The sequence below is a fragment of the Chionomys nivalis genome, chromosome 15, assembly GCF_950005125.1.
Source record: "Chionomys nivalis chromosome 15, mChiNiv1.1, whole genome shotgun sequence".
NCBI classification, from domain to species: Eukaryota; Metazoa; Chordata; class Mammalia; order Rodentia; family Cricetidae; genus Chionomys; species Chionomys nivalis.
The window spans coordinates 41,032,847-41,050,396 of record NC_080100.1 but is presented as its reverse complement, the minus strand read 5'-3'; the positions used below and the strand labels follow the sequence as shown (position 1 = coordinate 41,050,396).

Genomic DNA, 17,550 nt, shown 5'->3' with positions numbered 1-17,550 from the left:
GCTATATTAAATAAGGCTTCTTGCTTTTGATATTTTGTCTCAATTTTTGAAGCACCACTGGAAAAGTAACAGAGAGACACATGGCTTGGTCCACTCAGGTAACCTAGAGGTGAGCCAGGCCACGTGTCCAGGAGGCTGGCAGATCACGGTACCACGTTTCAGTGTCTAGGAACAGAGATGGCAGTAGCTCCAGTTGCTAAGGTCAGTAGCATCTTAGCCTTCAACGCCTTTGTCAGTGCCCGGCACAGCAGAGGCCCGCAGTCCTGCTCCTTGGATCCTGTTTATGATATACACAGCCATGTGTGCCCCCATTTTGCCTTTCCCACAGATAGGAAAAGTGTGGGCTCCAGTCCTAACTTCCTCTTTGTGCCATTTATGACCTCTTCCCTTGCCTTTCAACAAAGAAAATAAAGCTGGACCAGTGCCTCCACCCGGATGTCCACCCGAGCTGGTCTAGGAATATCATTGCTGCCTCCTGTCTGTCAATGCAGCACATTTTCTGTGGCTTCCTCTTTCTCCTCCTTGTCCTTCTTGTTCATTCTCTCTCTTTGGTTTTTGGTTTTTCAAAACATGGCTGCCCTGGAACTCCCTCTGTAGATCAGGTTGTCCTAGAACTCATGAAGATCCACCTGCCTCTACCTTTTGAATGCTGGAATTAAAGGTGTGTGCCACTGTCTCCAGGCATCTGGAACTTTAAAAAAAAAAAATTGTAAAAGAACAAAAGTATCCAGGAAATCTCTGAGCCTGCACAAAATAAACATTTTATTTGCTCTTCTTACCTAGAGAAGAAAAAAAAAAAACCTATGACTTTTATAATTAAAAAGCCTGAACTTTCAAACTTCAATTACACTCTAGCATTTTAATATTTAAGCATTAGTGAAATTATTCTGTTTGAATGGGGAAGCCAGATGTAGTCATTTGAATAAAACAATAAACGTGTATGACTTCTGTCACATCAGCCACGTTTCAGGTCCCCATAGCCCCTACAATTAGTAGTTATGGTACCAGACTGCAGATAAAAAAAAAATCTCCATCCCCTCAAAACTTAATGCTAGCCTAAAAGATGCCCATCATTTTGATAGACACAATGAAAAGTTCCTAGTCCCTGAGCTTTGCATGCACGAGAACAACGAGGCAGACCAAAGAAGCCACGGTCAGCACGTTTAGAAAGATGTCCCCCTGCTAGGAAAAACTTCCTCACAGCAGATGTGGGCGGTATCATGGCCCCTACGTTGTTCCTTTCAACTGTTGAATTCCATTTTTAAAGCTATGTCTATATAATAGATTTACTTATGAAGAAAAATCTTCTGAGATATAAGCTGTTGAAACCATGTTTTTGTATGTTAGATGGTAGCATTAGATGGAACTACATTGAATATATATGAAATCTAGGCAGACCATTTGAAATGTTTTTCAGAAGAGATCTGTTTAAGATGAGCCACAGATTAATAAAACATTTTGCTTTTAATACTTTGTGTCTACTTAAGAAGCACCTACTGCTTGTAAGTTACAGAGAGATGCACCAGTCAGACCAAGTTGGACCCCCATGGCTTTTCTTCAGGTAACCCAGAGGTGGGCTACTTGAGCAGGGAGTGTCGAAGGTCCAGTCAAGCCTACTGCTGGCATCGATGCTTACTTTTATAACTTTCATTATAGACATTCTCCAGGAAATGCACTGACAGAGGATTTGCCTTGCATACTTGAAATATAGGATCTATCCATTTACAGGTAATACAATGATATCTTTGCCACTGACTATTAACTTATATGAAGGTATATAAGCCCAGTACTCAGAAGGCAGAGGCAGGAGGATCTCTGTGAGTTTGCGAGCTTAGTCTACATAGAAAGTCCCAGGATAGCTCAAGCAGTATAGACAGTATAAAATAAAATAAAATGCATTCTTTATTCTTAAGGCTCCATCTCTCCAGTAAGCTCTTAAAACAGGGAGTTTAGCTAATGGGCAATATTGATTTGTGTTGTATCCATTGTCTTTCCTTGAGTTCCATCGTCAGCTTCATAGACTGTTTCATTTGTTGAATTTGATGCTGCATTTGAAATGAGGCCTTTGGTTTTTCTATTTAAGTTGCCTGCAAATACACAAGACCAGATGAAATAATTAGTCAAGCTTATGACAGAGAATTTGTCTTTTCAGCGTTTGTGCTTGAATTGTTGTAACAGTATCAGAAATAGAAAGTTCTGAAAATACTGTATGGATGAGGGAGAACCAACTCCATTCGGGATGGTTTTGAGCCATTCATCCTAAAAGCAAAGGGAGATCACTCAGTCACAGGAGCCTGAATTTCACTTCCAGGTTCTTTCTTCCATGCCTCCACGAGAAAGCACACATTCTGTAAGGAGCTAACAATTTCAGGGTCACTTAATGAAAGTGTGACTATTCCTACCTGACATAAACACAATAAACTGCATTAAAGCTAACTATGATGATTTCAAGAAGCTGAAGGTTTTGCCACCATAAGCAATTTGGATGTGAGTTCACGCCAGAGTCCAATTCACACACTGCACAGAAATCCATAATAAGCAAGGGCTGGGCATGTGGTCTTCACTAACCAGCATTTGGGCTAACCAAGGAGAAGTGGACTGTTAGTCTGTGGGTGGGGGTTCTGAAAACTTAAAGCCTAGTGTGGGTCTATTGACTCCTACATGTTTCCTAAGTGATGCTCACATATTTAAATTCATAAAATTTGAATTACGTTTTCAAGGCCTTCTCCCCCTACTTCATCACAAGCAGGCTTTGTGGCTTTTAGAGCATAGGGAAATCTTCCAGGTGTTATTTTCTAAACTAATAATTTGTATGCTCTAACTTGTCTCTCTTCTGGCAAGTTTGGTTTCCATTATGCATTTCTGTGGCAAAAGCTAGAAGAATTCGTCAGAATGGCCTACCGCTCCCTGAGCTTTACACGCTCTCAAAATACATTCCACGTGTCAAAAATTCTTCACCCTTAGCACTTGCAAAAGTCCTTATTCCCCAGCCCTGGCTCATTATTTACTTGGCTTCCAGATCCTTCTAAACATGTTAGCTCATCAAGACAATTTCCTAGGCTGGCTTCTAAAACCAAAGTGATTACCCCTAACAAAGCAATTTCCTAGTCAAATAAGAAAAGATTGGTTGTAAACACTAGAACACTCCAGAATTTACTCTGCTAAAAATCCAAGACCACTGTCAATGGATTTCCCTCCAGCAGCTTCATGTAACTGGAGATACAGAAAAATAGCAACTAGAGCCCCAGTGATGACAGAGTCCCCTAACATCTTCCTAGGACCATTTTAATAGAAGGACCCACCTCAGCAACCTGATTTCTCTAGTTTTCCTTTCACAGAGACTACTTTCTTATCCAGCCACATAGGGATAAAGCCTTCCATCACAGGTCGCAACATGGATTTGATCTCAAGTAATAAATCTGTAATGCCGTTGAACTGCCAAGGATTTGTTACACGTGGAGAGTTTTTCTTATTTAATTCCTATTTCGTTAGTTGAGTATAAATTGCCAAGAGCCACCATCATAGTTCTTCTTCCATTCCTGCTGCCTGGCTTTCATGTTCCCATCCTTATTTCGTTTTAGTCTGACTACTGTATGTCAATCTTAGCCTTCCTTCAGCCCTGAACATCACACACTGACACTTAAGGCTTTGACCTTTGGCAAATTTAAATCCAGTTCATCAAACAAAACATTCTGCCTGTCCTCCATTGCATCTCTGCCAAACATGTGCTCTGATAGCTGTTAACCTTGTGTTTGTTTCAGAGCTGGTCCTCGGGGACCAGCTTATCATGTAATTGTGAACTTGGGTTCACTTCAGAACAGAAAAAGAATACTGGGGACCCCCGCAGGTCTCTGTCCCCTGGCTACCTGGCAGAACTATGGTAAAGCTTCCCAGCCCTTCTCCAATCCAGCTTACCCTAGCTGCTGGGCTGTCCTGGAGCTCTAAGCAGCTCCCAGCTGCTGGTCTGGCTTGTTAGCTTTAGGAAACAATCTTAGATCTACAGCCCCAAGTCATTCTGTAGTGTTGGGTTTGATTTTTTTTTTTTTAAATAGTTTCAGCTGCAGGCCATGATCAAGGAACTTTGTCCATTGATTATTTCTCTTTCCAAGAGACTTCCTGAGTGGCTTTTTATGCTAGTGAATCCGAATTATGTCATTGTCCACTAATAACACAATGAATTCTTTAAAAGCTTTTGTTTGATAAAGTATTATTGAATAGCGTCAGCAGTCCAACTTAATGAGTTTTGAGCATTTGTTCCTCATTATTAGGTATTTAGTAAAGTGGCTCCCAAACGTATCTATAAATTTACTATAAAACCATCAAAATATCACTGGACTGTTTCAAAATTTTAGAGTGTGATTTAAAAGTTCATTTGGAAACTTAAGCATTACATACGAAAAGCCAAGACGTTCTTAACAGAAGCTTGGTGGAAGGAAGGAAGGAAGGAAGGAAGGAAGGAAGGAAGGAAGGAAGGAAAGAAGGAAGGAAGAAGGGTGGGAGGGAGGGAGGGAGGGAGGGAGGGATGGAGGAAGAGAGGAATAGAAGGGAAGACATGGATTCTTGACTTAACATTAAAATAATATGACAGCAATAATTTTAAATCAATCATAATTTAAGAATAATCAGAATAATTTAACAGAATACAGTCTAAAAACAGACCTGGGTATATACAACAATTTATGATAAGTGACCATTTAGGTTGACATTAGAGAGATATATTTGGGCAACTGACTCATTTGGAAATATAAGCAGATTCCCTACTTCGCTTCTGTAGCCTTATTAAAATTTTAAATACACATACATGTATAAATATAGCAGAAAAAACCTGCGGTATCTATGAAAGAGTGAATACCCTCATAGAAAAAAATGTATGAAAATTAGGCAGTGTGCCCCAAAAATTGGCAAACATGAAATTGTCTGATTAGATACATTTGAAATAAAATACCATTCTTTGCTGGACAATAGTAGTGTTCTCCTTAAATCTTTAATCTTAGCATTCAGGAGGCAGAGGCAGGTGGATCTCTGTGAGTTTGAGGCCAGCCCGGTCTATACAGCAAGTTCCAAGACAGCCAGGGCTACACAGAGAAACCCTGTCTCAAAAAACAAAGCAACAATATAAAAAAAAAAAAACAGAAAAATACTATTCTTTATAAAATCAGTAAAATAGATATCTTTAATAATACCCAAAGCCACAGAGACTGTGGAAAAGCAAGTAAGTGTAAAATAGTAATTTTATGGAAGGTAGGTAGAAAGTATACCCATCTTTTAATATGTGTGCACACTCAGATTAGGTACTCCACTGCTAAGGATTATGGGAGGAAAACAGGTGTTCAGTGTATCTGTAAGAGAGTGGTGGAAGTGAAAGTCAGTAAGCTAATTAAATATGGTGTATCCCTGCTTGACTATGAACACTGTTACCACCTGAAATGAGTCAGGCTTCTTCTTAAAGAAATGGTAGGTTCCAGTGTTGGAAAAGGGAAGGTAATGAATGTCCTGGAGAACAAAAAAGTACTCCCAAAATAATGGACAGATTTCAAGCGGGCATGGGAAACAGTTTGAAGGAGTTTGTTCAATGGCGAGAGAGATGGCTCAGTGGTTAGGAGTGCTCTCAAGGCTATCATGAGGATGTGAGTTTGGATCCCAGCCTTCATGTAGAAAGCCAAGGTTCTGTGGATGCCTGTGATCCCAGCACTATAGAGTGTGGATGGCCCTAAAGGATCACTTGAGCTTTCTGGCCATCAGCCTGGCTCCAGCCTCAGTGACAAACCATGATCCAACGAAGACAGAACCTGGTACAGCAGGGCACTCAATGCCTACCTCTGGCTTCTGCATGCAATGTGCATATATTATACACATATATACACCCCAAAATCCAAATATCCACTGACCAAATGTAAGATGGATCAAAATAAACAACAACAATAATATTTTAAAATGCACAAATCCATGCTGACATTCAAATGAATCAGCAACCTTATGGCTAGAACGCATGTGTTCCTCTAAAAGGCACATGACTTCAAACTAGCAAGTTATGCTATTAAGAACTGAGGAACTTAGGAGGTGATTAAACCACCAGAGTTCTGTTCTTTTGTGTGAAGTAGCAATCCTACAAAAGGACTGGAGGGAACCAGCCAGCTTCTTTTTGCCCATTCTCTCTTTGTTCCACAAGAAGACGCCACATCATGGCGCTCACTGTCTGAGAAGCAGACATCGGCTCTCACTCAGTGCTCAATACACAGCCATCTTGACCTTAAACTTCCCAGCCTCCGGAACTGTGAAGATTAACTTCTTTTCTTTATAAATTATACAGTCTAACTATTCTGTGTCAGTGGCACAAAGAACTAAGATAAATAAACTGGGGAGCAGTGAAATAATACATTTAAAAGCTGTAAGAAGTTGGAAAATTACCACTTATAAGTGTCATCGTAATAACAGTTGTCAAAAATTCCGTGACTGGCTGAAAATTCACAGAGGAACAGGATATATTCATGATTCCAAATCCCTCACTGTAATCATGCTACTATCACTGCTAATCAAGCCAGCCAAGATCGTGTGCATCTGTGGTGCTTTGATGCCATACCTTCTTGTCTTCCTGTAAAAATGTATGCTCTCTCTCCAATCACGAGAAAACGGACAAACAGAGATTGAGGGACACGGCACAAAATATCTGGCTTTGTTTTTTCATCCTCAAAACTATCAAGGGCATAAAAGAAAAGAAAGGCTGAGGATTAAAGAAAACACGAAATAAAAGTATACAAATCAATTTTGGACCAGATCCAGGATAATAAAAATTAGCTATTGAGATTAGGAAACTTTAATATAAGCCCCAGAGTGTATGTTGCTGCGTTAGTGTTGTGGTTGTTAACTCGGATGTGTGCATAGGGTTCACACAAGAGGAAGTATCTTTGTTCTTAGGAAGTGCTATCTATTTTAGAGTTTAAAGGAACATATGCACAAAGTACCAAGGATAAAACTAATGAAGCAAAGTATTTACAATCAGTAAATCTGCAGAGAAATATAAAAAATGTTTATTCTATCAACAGCAAAAGTCATGGTGCTTTGTGAAGTAATAAATTAAATGGATTAAATGAATTAAATAATAACAGGAATTCATTTAATAGCAAAGAAGATACAACTATTGTGGTTTTTTTAAAGGGATGGGGAGGGGGGAATAGAGAGACAGAGAGACAGAAACAGATAGACAGATACACACATGGTGGGGGGAGATTCTCACCATATAACCCAGGCTTGCCTCAAACTTGCAGTCATCCTGCCTCACCCTCCTGAGTGCTGGGATCAGACAAGGCTGCCATGTCCTGCTATTTCCCAATTTGCTTTATATGTGATCTAGTGATACATAGGAAATCCTCCCTGAAGGATATTCACTGCAGTGCTGACACCTTTCACCTCTATGCTGAGAGCATTTGTTGGTTTCTCCGTATTTCCAGTGCTTCTACAATGAACATGAACAGAAAGAAACTTTTCTTTCTGAGGAAGCAAGAGCACCTTCTAGGAAGAAACACAAAACCATTTCAAGTCAGCCTAAGACCCATTTTGCTCATGGGTACAACAAATGGTTATGTGATTTACCCCCCCCCCCCAATTTACTCTCTCGATATTTTATGTGCAGTTTTGTTTTTCACCTGTGTAACTAACTGGGCCTTACTGCTAATTCATCTCCTCTTTTTCATTTCTATCTTCCACCTTTCCAAGGTGACCACAGAACACCAGCTTGAGGGTGTCTGTTATTTCTGTACAATACAATTGTGTTGTTCTTCCTAACAGTTCTAAGGCCGCCTTTCATGTTCATCAGACACAGCACTTCTCAGAGTCCCTGGCATTGATGGTCCCCATCACCCCCACAGGACCTACTCAAGCCTACTCGATGCCTCAGGGTGAACAGGCTTTATCTTCCTGAAGCAGCAATTTTACTTAGGTATGAGAGACAGACGTCATTATTAGAGGATAGCAAGCTTCACTCAACTGAAAATTCCCATACATTTTCAAGCAAAATGAGAAATGATTAAGTGCTGAAGCTCAGAAGTTTTAAGGCAGACCTCTCCCCCCGCTAGCCCTGAGAACTCTGGAACTTGACTTCATTTCTCCTACGGCTCTAAGACCTTCACTATGGAAACGTTTGAGAAGTGGTGATCTATGATCTTGTCCCTCTGACAGCTCTGTCGTTGACCATGAATACTCTTCCACAACCTTGAAATGAGCCCTCGTGATTAGGAATATCTTCACATAGGCATCTTTTGCTTGGCAACTTAGCATCTGAGGCGAAACAATACAGACTTCTGAATACTGGTGTTTGAAATGTGCATAACCCAAAATGTAAAAGTTTAAAAAGAAGAAAACAGTTGCAAGCCACAATTTAAAAACCCACCAATTGCTCAGTGAGGGGTGCTCTATATGGTGTGGACAATGGAGGTTAAGCTACTAATGTCTGCAGCCATGGCCTGAAGAGACCCACCTGCCTTTTCAAGATCAGTTCAAAGACTGTAAAGCCTTAAGCTGTAGACATTTAAAATAAAAATAGACGGAATAAAAATAGGCAAAATCCTGGCAGTGTGATCTATGATTAGCCTATTTTAGACCTACACCATTATCATTTATAGGAAAAGAAAAGATTCAGGGTCTTACATCCATTGTAATATGTACAAGAACACAGTTCCTCCTAGGCCATCCAAATTACCTGTAATGAAAACAGTCTCCATTATAAAAATTAACCTAAATAGTCTTCCCCGGGGAAGAACACACCAATTGATTATCTAATACCAAATGTTCAGCCCTGAAAGCATACTTCATGTAACATTGTACAGACTGAGTAGGTTGTACTTATGTATTTAGGCGTGTGTGTGTGTGTGCACACACTCGCGTGTGCAAGTGTACACATGTACAAAAAACTAATGAAAACAGAGGGTATGAATTTAAAGAAGGGTATGTGGGAGGGGTTGAGGCAGGAAATGGAAGGGGGATATATGTAATTAGAATTTTAGAAAATAACAGATAATTTTAAGAAATTAGTCTAAAATAATGTGGAGGAATTTTTTAAGAAGAGACAGTGTTGAAAGAAAAGCTTTCTAGCCAGTCAGGTCAGTTTTCCTCAGATATACTACTTATAAGCCTGATTAATTATACAAACATTTCCTTAAGTTGCCAATCTTTAGTACTGCCGTTAAATGCAGTAACAGCCCTAACTTGTCTTCCCCATAGCTTGAACAACTGCATCTCTCACTAAGTGTTGAAAACCCTGGAATGGTACACTCATATTTAATAAAGTGCACAGTATTTAATTATCATTTCAAAGGGTCAATTCAAGAGGAACTCATTTTTCTATCCCAGCAGCATATGGATTACCTATTTTGTTTTGGGCTCTGCACTATAATTAATAATAATAAGAAAAAAACAATCCACAGGACCAAAATCACGTCCTTTGAAAGCAGCAGTAAGGCACTGGTGATTTTGCATTTTGTATGCTGTTTTCTAACAGCCAGACTCAGGAAAGTCCTATTAAATTAACTTGCTACCTTGATGTATACATTTTGTGAGGAGCAAAGTGGGGCTATTTCATTGCATGAAAGCAGCCGCATCTAACTTATAAGAAGTGCATTACCTGGCTTCATCCACTAAAGAGCAAGAAACATGCCAACTCTGAATTGACATGCCAGTAATTATGCTTCTGGGGACACATAGCAAACAGGAAATAAAATTTTGCAATAGTCCTTGAGCTAAACCAGGAAAAAGAACCACTTTTATTTTAGCACAGTGAATTCCATAGAAGGCGCACTCAATGTATGTCTAATGCCTGCAGCAATGACCACTCTTGGTCAGTGTTACACAAAATACATTCCTGGGATCAGTAAAGATGGAAGACTTGTCAGTTCATTTCAAGAAATGCGTAAGTATTAGAGGCACTGGGGATATTATAGTGAACAAACATGACAAAAATTATTTGCTGGAACTTAGTCTCTAGTCAGAAATATCAAAAATTTATAGATAACAGGTAGGTAAGTAAATAGATAATAATTTCTGTTACTAGTAAATAAATGCTTTGTGGGGGGGATTGGCTAGGCAGAGCAGAAGGGAAGTGAAGAGTGCAGGTAAGGAGGAACTCCTGGGAAAAGGATCTCTCAGGAAAGAGTAAAAGGAACCGCGAGTTACACAAATGTCTGAGAAAATGGCGGCAGCGTGTGCAAAGGCCCTGATCAAGAATCTCAAAAAATGGCAAAGGACCCAATGTGGTTTGGCAAAGGAGATGAGAAAAAGAAAGAGCTAGAAGGCCAGTCACAAAAGATCGCGGTGGAGAGTTGTATCCATTGAGAGGGCTGGGAAAACATTAGGGTTTGAGGGGTGGCGTAGATTTTAACAGTCTCGTCAAGATTTCTCTATGGAAAGTAGGAGGAAGAGTGGGAAGAAGAGGCACTTGTTTGAAAAGCTGGGGCTGAGACATTGTATTTTTAACATGGTTACCACCACCACCACCACCACCACCACCACCACCACCACAGGTGATTCTTGATCATAGAAAAGATTCAGGACCATGATTAGATTCAATCATCTAAGCGAATGAGACAATAATTCCTCTTACAGTCTGATGATGTGATACCCACCCATCAACCACACGGTTGTGCTTGTGGAGAAGCTGGATCAAAGTCACTTGGACTAAATTCAGCTCCGAGTCTGTCAGTTTGGCTTCTCGTTATCAGCGCTTTGGGACGTGAACTCCAGAGGGATCTGTCCTGCTCGACTATGACAAGAGGACATGAGGGACTGGGGAGATTCTTCTGTTTCTCCCCAGAGGAGACTATAGCTAATGCAGGCACATGGTGATGGTGACATATTTGATAAGGTCACAGGGCAGGTACTTCATAAATATGACAGAGCCCATCATTCAGCTAAAACACAGAGACTTCCTATTTTAAGAAAGATTCTCCTTTTCTTTTGAAATGGAAGCAATAAACATTCATATGCCATTCTAAATATGTCAACGTAGATCCTAAATTTATGTATTGCTACCTATATATTCGTTAAAATATATACTGCATACACACATGTCAAAATTCATGACTGGTGCTTCCTAATACACTAATAGAAATCAGTTTACACACAGTTTTGGTAGTTTCATGATGATAACAACTGACTTCTATATACTGCTTTATAGCTGAAACAATAAGTAGACAGATACACAATCCATAAATTATGTATAAAAGTTTCTTTCCACTTTATAGTTACATTGTGCACATATACCTACATCAATGGAATTAATTAGTTTGCAGGCTTTTCAGTAACAGAATGTTCTATTTGTTTTTCGTGTTTTTTTTTTTTTTTGCAAACCTCTGAATTGTTTTTGATGCCCCCTTGATTCCTCACACTGGATTCCAGTCTGACCACTGACTGACCCGTGTAAAGTGCAGTAACAAGAGTGTGCTGCTGGGCATTTTGTTGTGTTATGTGCTTGATTGATGACCTTGGTTACACCAGAAAGTCAAAATGTAATTTTTCCAAGAAGATAAGTGTTGATAACCAAAATGGAATTAAATATATCCCAGTGAATGTACTGGCCCACTGACTTGCTTTCCACAGGGCATTTATAGCCTGCTAGTTTTTCTTGAACACTATTTCCCTAAAGTATGCCATCACCTAAGGCTGATTCACCGTGAAGTCTTGGCAAGGATGCACTGTAAACGGAATCTTTAAAGAATGTTCCGTCTTAACAGTGTGCTCTGTCCCCCAGCTAAGATATGGTACAGGTAACAGATTATAAATAATAGATTTTGGTTACCTTCTAGGGCAGAGGATGCCTCTAGGTGCTGGAGTTTAAGGCCATTGTCTAATCTTTGAGGTTTTGTGTACAGAAATAAATAGCAGAGGACACAGACACTGATGACAAAGGCAAGCAACACAAGGGCGGCGATTCCCAGTCCAATCAGAGCACCAATGCTGAGGAAACAGAAAAGAAGTCATGTCATCCAAACCGCTGTGCACTCAAGCTCAACCAAAGGCGTCGATGCTCTATTCTTGCTCTCACTCATTCATAAGCAAATCCTGTCTTACTACAGACAATAATTGATTGATATTTTCCTCTTGAATTCTTGCCACATTCTGTCTATTGCATTTAAGGACTTTTAAAAATTTGTATGTTACAAGTTGTATGATATCTATGAGACAGGTCAAAGATCGTATGATTCTCTAGGAATGTCATAAATATCCCAGTCCAATAAATCAAGTTAATCAAATTAATACCACACCTTAGACAGACAAGTTTCACAAGCAAAAGATAAGCAGGAAAATACTTGCTTCCATAAGAGTCAGGAAACATATTTATCAGTGATTAAAAAACTTTTCTCTTAGAGATATATATGAAAGACACCATATGTTAGTATACAAAACCACAACCATTGCAAATGAAGAGGGTTTGGTTAAAAGAAAGCTGTTTACAGAGTGTATATGAAATTCACTTTCAAAGTCTGAGATTTTCCTTTCATTTCTCTGCACCTCATTTGGAGTCATTCATTTATGTGGTTACACATATGGCTAGACACTGAAGTAGCAGTTTTCATCAGACCCGTGCACTTAGTACTATTAACTAAGGGAGGGAATTTGGAAAGGCAGTGTCATACTGAACTGTATGCAGACGCGTCTCTTGAGTCATGCATAAACAACATAATTAGATGTTAGGCTGTTCTAAAGCCGACTTCAGTCAGTTTTCCTATAGCATGAATACTTTCAGTATTTACGTGTGTTTAGCTTGTAGAAAATAGTCAACAGATGAGAGTAAACACTAATTAACTCATGATTGATCTGCTGTAGCAATTTGGGATGCACATCACTGAAAAATAATGATCTGAGTCTTCATTATCTTCTTGACTTGTCTTCAGGCTTCTGTGTTCTTTCAGGGATCAGGCCCCTGGCAAGCATGACTTTTAGCAAAAGGAAGGAAAAGAGGGAATTTGATCAGGGAAGCCAGGAGCATCACTGCTCTGAGAGAAAAAACAGTATTGAAGGTGACAGGCTGTTCACTCCTCTCGCCCTTGACTTAAGGAGATAAAACACCGTTGCACACAAAGAGATCGTCTCCTGAGCTATAGAACAACATAGAGTCAAAGTTTCAAATTCTTAAGCTTGGCTTATTGACATTGACCCTATCCCAACCAGTCCTGTATATAGTGATGACTAGATAATTTTATATCAGACTCCAAACAGAGTTATGTACTTGAGCTTGGAGGTTGCCGTGCTGATTGCCCTTTCCTCTAATAGGATTAGGAAAGAAATTCTTGTACCTTGCCTTCTGCAAACTGTGCCAGGGAGGTTAAGTTCATGTTCCTATACACAGACACATAAGAATGTAATCAATTTAGAATTAGTTTGTACACAGTGCAGATAGGTGGAATATCTGGATTCCTGAAATGAGACCCAGTTGTTGAAAATCATTTTCAAAGTAAAAAGTGATTTACTAGATTAAAATTTGTCAGTCTAATGAAATTCAACATATACATCATGAATGTTCCATATGCAAGGTTTTTTTTTTTTTTTTGTTTTTGTTGTTTTTGTTTTACAAGAATACACAATTTGGAGGAAACCTAAAGAGCATGTTAATGCTGTTTCCGTGCCCTGGCTCCATATGTGCCTGCAAATTTCCATGTAAAGATGGAGAATCCAGGAGTCTCCTAAATCAGTCATTTCACCATATCCTTATCCAGCATCCATCCGTGAGTGGTCCTGCCAAATAAGCCTCATTTTCTTAAAGTCCTAGAAAAGATTACTAAAGGAGACCCTTTGAGTTTAGGAGATGAGAAGAGGAGGGAAGGATAGAAAGGGATTGGAAAGGGAGGCTCAGTCTTCTTCCTGGCATCCCATAGCAATCGCTTTGCCAGCCATTGGAAAGTGTGTGAAGCTGCTCTCATAACCATGCGGCCATCCTCCCGCTCAGCACCTTTACCGGCCTGGAGGTAGCTGTGGCTGTCTTTCTCTGGGAGCTGTGGAATCTCAATTCCAGAGCTAGGGACTTCTGTAATATTTTTCGCAGTTGGAGCATTTTAAATTAGCAGTGAAGAGCAAAGACTAGAAGAAAAATGAAGCTCTAATAAATTTCCCTCCCTGCAGTGTTTTCAGAGCCCAGTAATTCACAGGAACCCCGGATTCAGTGTTGCCAACTACAATGCCCTTAGTTAACGTGGTTTTCTATTTCCCTAACTTTGAGCTAGCTGCCCATTTTTTTTTCCTGATGAAGTAGACCCCAACAGACTATTCCTTCCTTTGTGTTCTCACAAACCTTAGGAAGCTTTTATGGCCCCTTCTCCTTGCCACCATGGGAGATCTGAAGATCCTGGGCACCGTTTCCAACTGTGTTTGACTTAACGTGGTTCTGTCATTCAAACGCTCACAGACGGATTACTGAGCTAGTCTCGAAAAGCCCAGATGACAGGGCAGTACATCACTTTCTTCCCCCAAATAATCCAGGGAGAATAAGTTGGCATCATTTTCTGCCAACTTTCTCCTACTCAAGAACAACATGCTCAGAAGGCAGCCCTTTTGGGAGTTTATTAAAGTTTGTGATACAGAAAAATAGTATTTGTTTTATTGCCTCAAAAAATAAGTTTGCTGTTGATCTGGCATGTATGCCAAGTTCTGGATCATGATGAGAGGGTGGGGTAATAGTACCGTACTCTGCTGTATTCCCACTAGCTGGTTCTCTCTCAGTGTGTGTGTGTGTCTGTCTGTCTCTGTCTACACACACACACACACACACACACACACTTAATAGTGGTGGAGGAGTTCTTTCCTATAATCTTAGGTTTCCACTCATTCTGTAGACAAAAGAAAAGAATCCACTTTAAAATCTGAAGGTTTGCTACCTTTGGGGGGGGGCATTTCATGGTGAAAACACCTGCATACGGGCCAACAGAAACAAGGAAACCCCCATTGCAGGAAAAAGAAGTAAGAAAGACACGTCTTTGAAAATAATGCCTCCTGACATCTAGCAGAGGTCAAACGGTGTGGGCATAGGGGAGGGGTGTCCAGAAAGACCATGCTGCGTGTGTAATCAGAGAAACTCAAGCTTTCTTCCATCTTCAGTCTGCTTGGTTGGTGTCGTTGTTCAAACCTCTGAGAAGAATGGGTTATAAAGCCCAGTTGTACGTATGCATCTGTGCAAACACACACACACACACACACACACACACACACACACACACACACACACACACACTCTTAAGTACTCTGGTCTTTAATACCCGTGTTCCACACAGAAGCCTCCTTTTGGTTCAAATGTATCAAAGAAACAAACACCTAAAGAGGAATTAAAACCCCCAGACTTGTCAGTAGAGCCTCTCTGAGGTAGGCTGGGATGCACAGGGTTCCCACTGGTCTCCAGGGTGCCCTGGAGAGTTACCATTCAGACGACTGGCGTCTTGGCACAAGGACCTGAATACAGTGGGCATTGGGAGACCGCCCTGATTCCGGTTTGTATCTTCCACTGGTCACTTTCCCAAGTCCGGGAGGGGTCATCGTGCCCTGCCCTGTCCCGCCCTGCTCTGCCCAGTCCCGCCCTGCCCTTCCAAGCCTGCCTCTGCCCTGCCCACCTGAGGCTCCACATGTAGCTGTGCTTGTAGGGGAAGTAGCTGCCCGGCTCGCTGCAGCAGTACTTGAGGTCTGCAAAGCCGCAACAGTAGAGCAGCGCGGCCCCGTCGCCGTGCCGCGGGCACTGAAAGGGCTCCACGAAGCTGCGGTTGAGGCTGTAGTAGCCCGAGCACACGCGGCTGCTCTCGCTCATCGCGGGCGGCCGTGCGTAGGACCCCCGAGGTGCGTGCGATGTGCGATCGCTCCGGACTTTGCGTCCCAAGCCCAGGCGACTCTGGGCGCCTCCTGCGATCTGGGGTCCGAGTGCAGGGCGCTCAGCCTCCGCGCCCCTTCGGCTCGCCTCCCGCTGTCCGCGCGGTGCTGGAGCGCTCTGCTCTCGCCACTGGGTCTCGTCGCTGAGTGGTCCCTTTCCCTGCGTGGCCCGGCCCTCTGCCTCCTCCGCCTCTCCCTCCGACTGTTTTCTTTGCTCTCTGTGGACTCCTCTCCACTTTCATTCACTTTATTCAGAGCCTGTAGTAGTCTTCACTTCATACGAGAAGAGATGATCTCTTGAGCGGGAACAGCAGAGGCGGACATGGGTACAGTCTACACAGGTGCACTCAAAGTGTCATCTTTGTTGGCCCAGTGACATGGCAAATAGAGCCTGGCGCATAGAGGCTTTACTTGAATTTACCACCGATCCAGGCCCGGGAGCAGGCTGAATAAAAAGGCTTTAGACTAGCGTTAGGGAGGGCATGGGATGTTCAAAATCGAGTTAAAACACTCTCTCAAAAAACTAACTGTAGGGGTTTTTAAAACACACAGTGCACCCCAACGTTGACTACGTGGAAAAGGGAGGAAAGACAAGAGGTGGCAGAAAAGAAAGTGAGAAAAAGAGAGACAGAAAGGTAAGGAATCGGGGAAAGAGACTTGCAATCAATCAATCAATCACTCCTGGAGCACAGGAGCTACTTTTGCCTATGACTCTCATTTTTCCTAAGTGATCTGTTCAGTCTTTCGAAGTAACAGTAGTGACTGTGCTTGTTACAGCATGTCAAACAATACTGAGGGGTTTGAGGACAAAAATAACAATAGCCTTAATAAGAGACTAGTGCTCGGAGAATTTCTTGGACAGAACATTGTTCCTTGTCATTTTCTCCTTCATTCCTTTGGTCAGGGGTTTGATTGGAAGACAGACATCATGGGTTTGTGGGCTGGATATTTTTGAACTCTTATAAATATTCCCAAGCTCTGCTCTGAAATGTAGTCACTTGGAGACAGTTTGATTCTTTCCATTTTGTTTTCAAGCTCTGCTAGGCAGGACCGGCATGGACTTGAGGACTAAATTTTTCCCTACCAAGCCCAATACCTTCTGAATAGTCTACCCCACAACCTGCGAATTGCAAAGCTTACCACGGTGGGCACCCCAGCTACCTCCAGAACCCTAGGGACTCTGATCCCACCACCTGAACTCTCTCTCCCTGCAAGATTGCTATGCTCTCCAGAGGGGGCCGAGTCCTTGCAAGTCTTCCTTCACCCATTTCCCTTTTCAGAGACCACCATCCCTTAGTAAGTCATATCTATGACCAGAACCCATGAGATCCCCTCCCCCCCGAATTAAATCTGATTCCTAGCACTAGTATGCCACAGACTCAGTCAGAGAGTGGATCCAATTTAGTTAGGACAGGGGTGTGTCTCTCTCACAGAACTGCAATTCCATCACTTGCTCAGGAAGGCAAAAGGAAGCAATGAACATAAAAAGAGGACAATGAGCCACAGGGAGTAACAAGCAAGGGTTTGACAAGTGTCGATGGTTTCGTGATTTTTCTTTGAGTTTTTTCCTGAGCCATGTCAATTTCTTTTTTACTCTTGAGTGCCTTGAGACCCCTGTCACTCAAGAGCAAATGCCCCTTTCTGGTGTATGTGCCTTCAAGTTGTTTTATTATTTCTGAGACTGGACTCAGCGGGTTTTGAACTTGCTATGTCATC

The 17,550-nt window shown here is 41.5% G+C and overlaps 1 protein-coding gene across 1 annotated transcript; it reads right to left on the bottom strand.

Annotated features, from left to right (window-relative positions):
- Positions 1-1,953: 1,953 nt before the first annotated feature.
- Shisal2b (shisa like 2B) lies at positions 1,954-15,775 on the bottom strand. Its single transcript, XM_057789412.1, has 3 exons — positions 15,585-15,775; positions 11,786-11,943; positions 1,954-2,087 (listed from the first exon to the last, which is right to left on the bottom strand). Exons 1-3 carry the CDS (start codon positions 15,773-15,775, stop codon positions 1,954-1,956), a joined length of 483 nt encoding a protein of 160 aa, XP_057645395.1.
- Between the last annotated feature and the right edge of the window lie 1,775 nt (positions 15,776-17,550).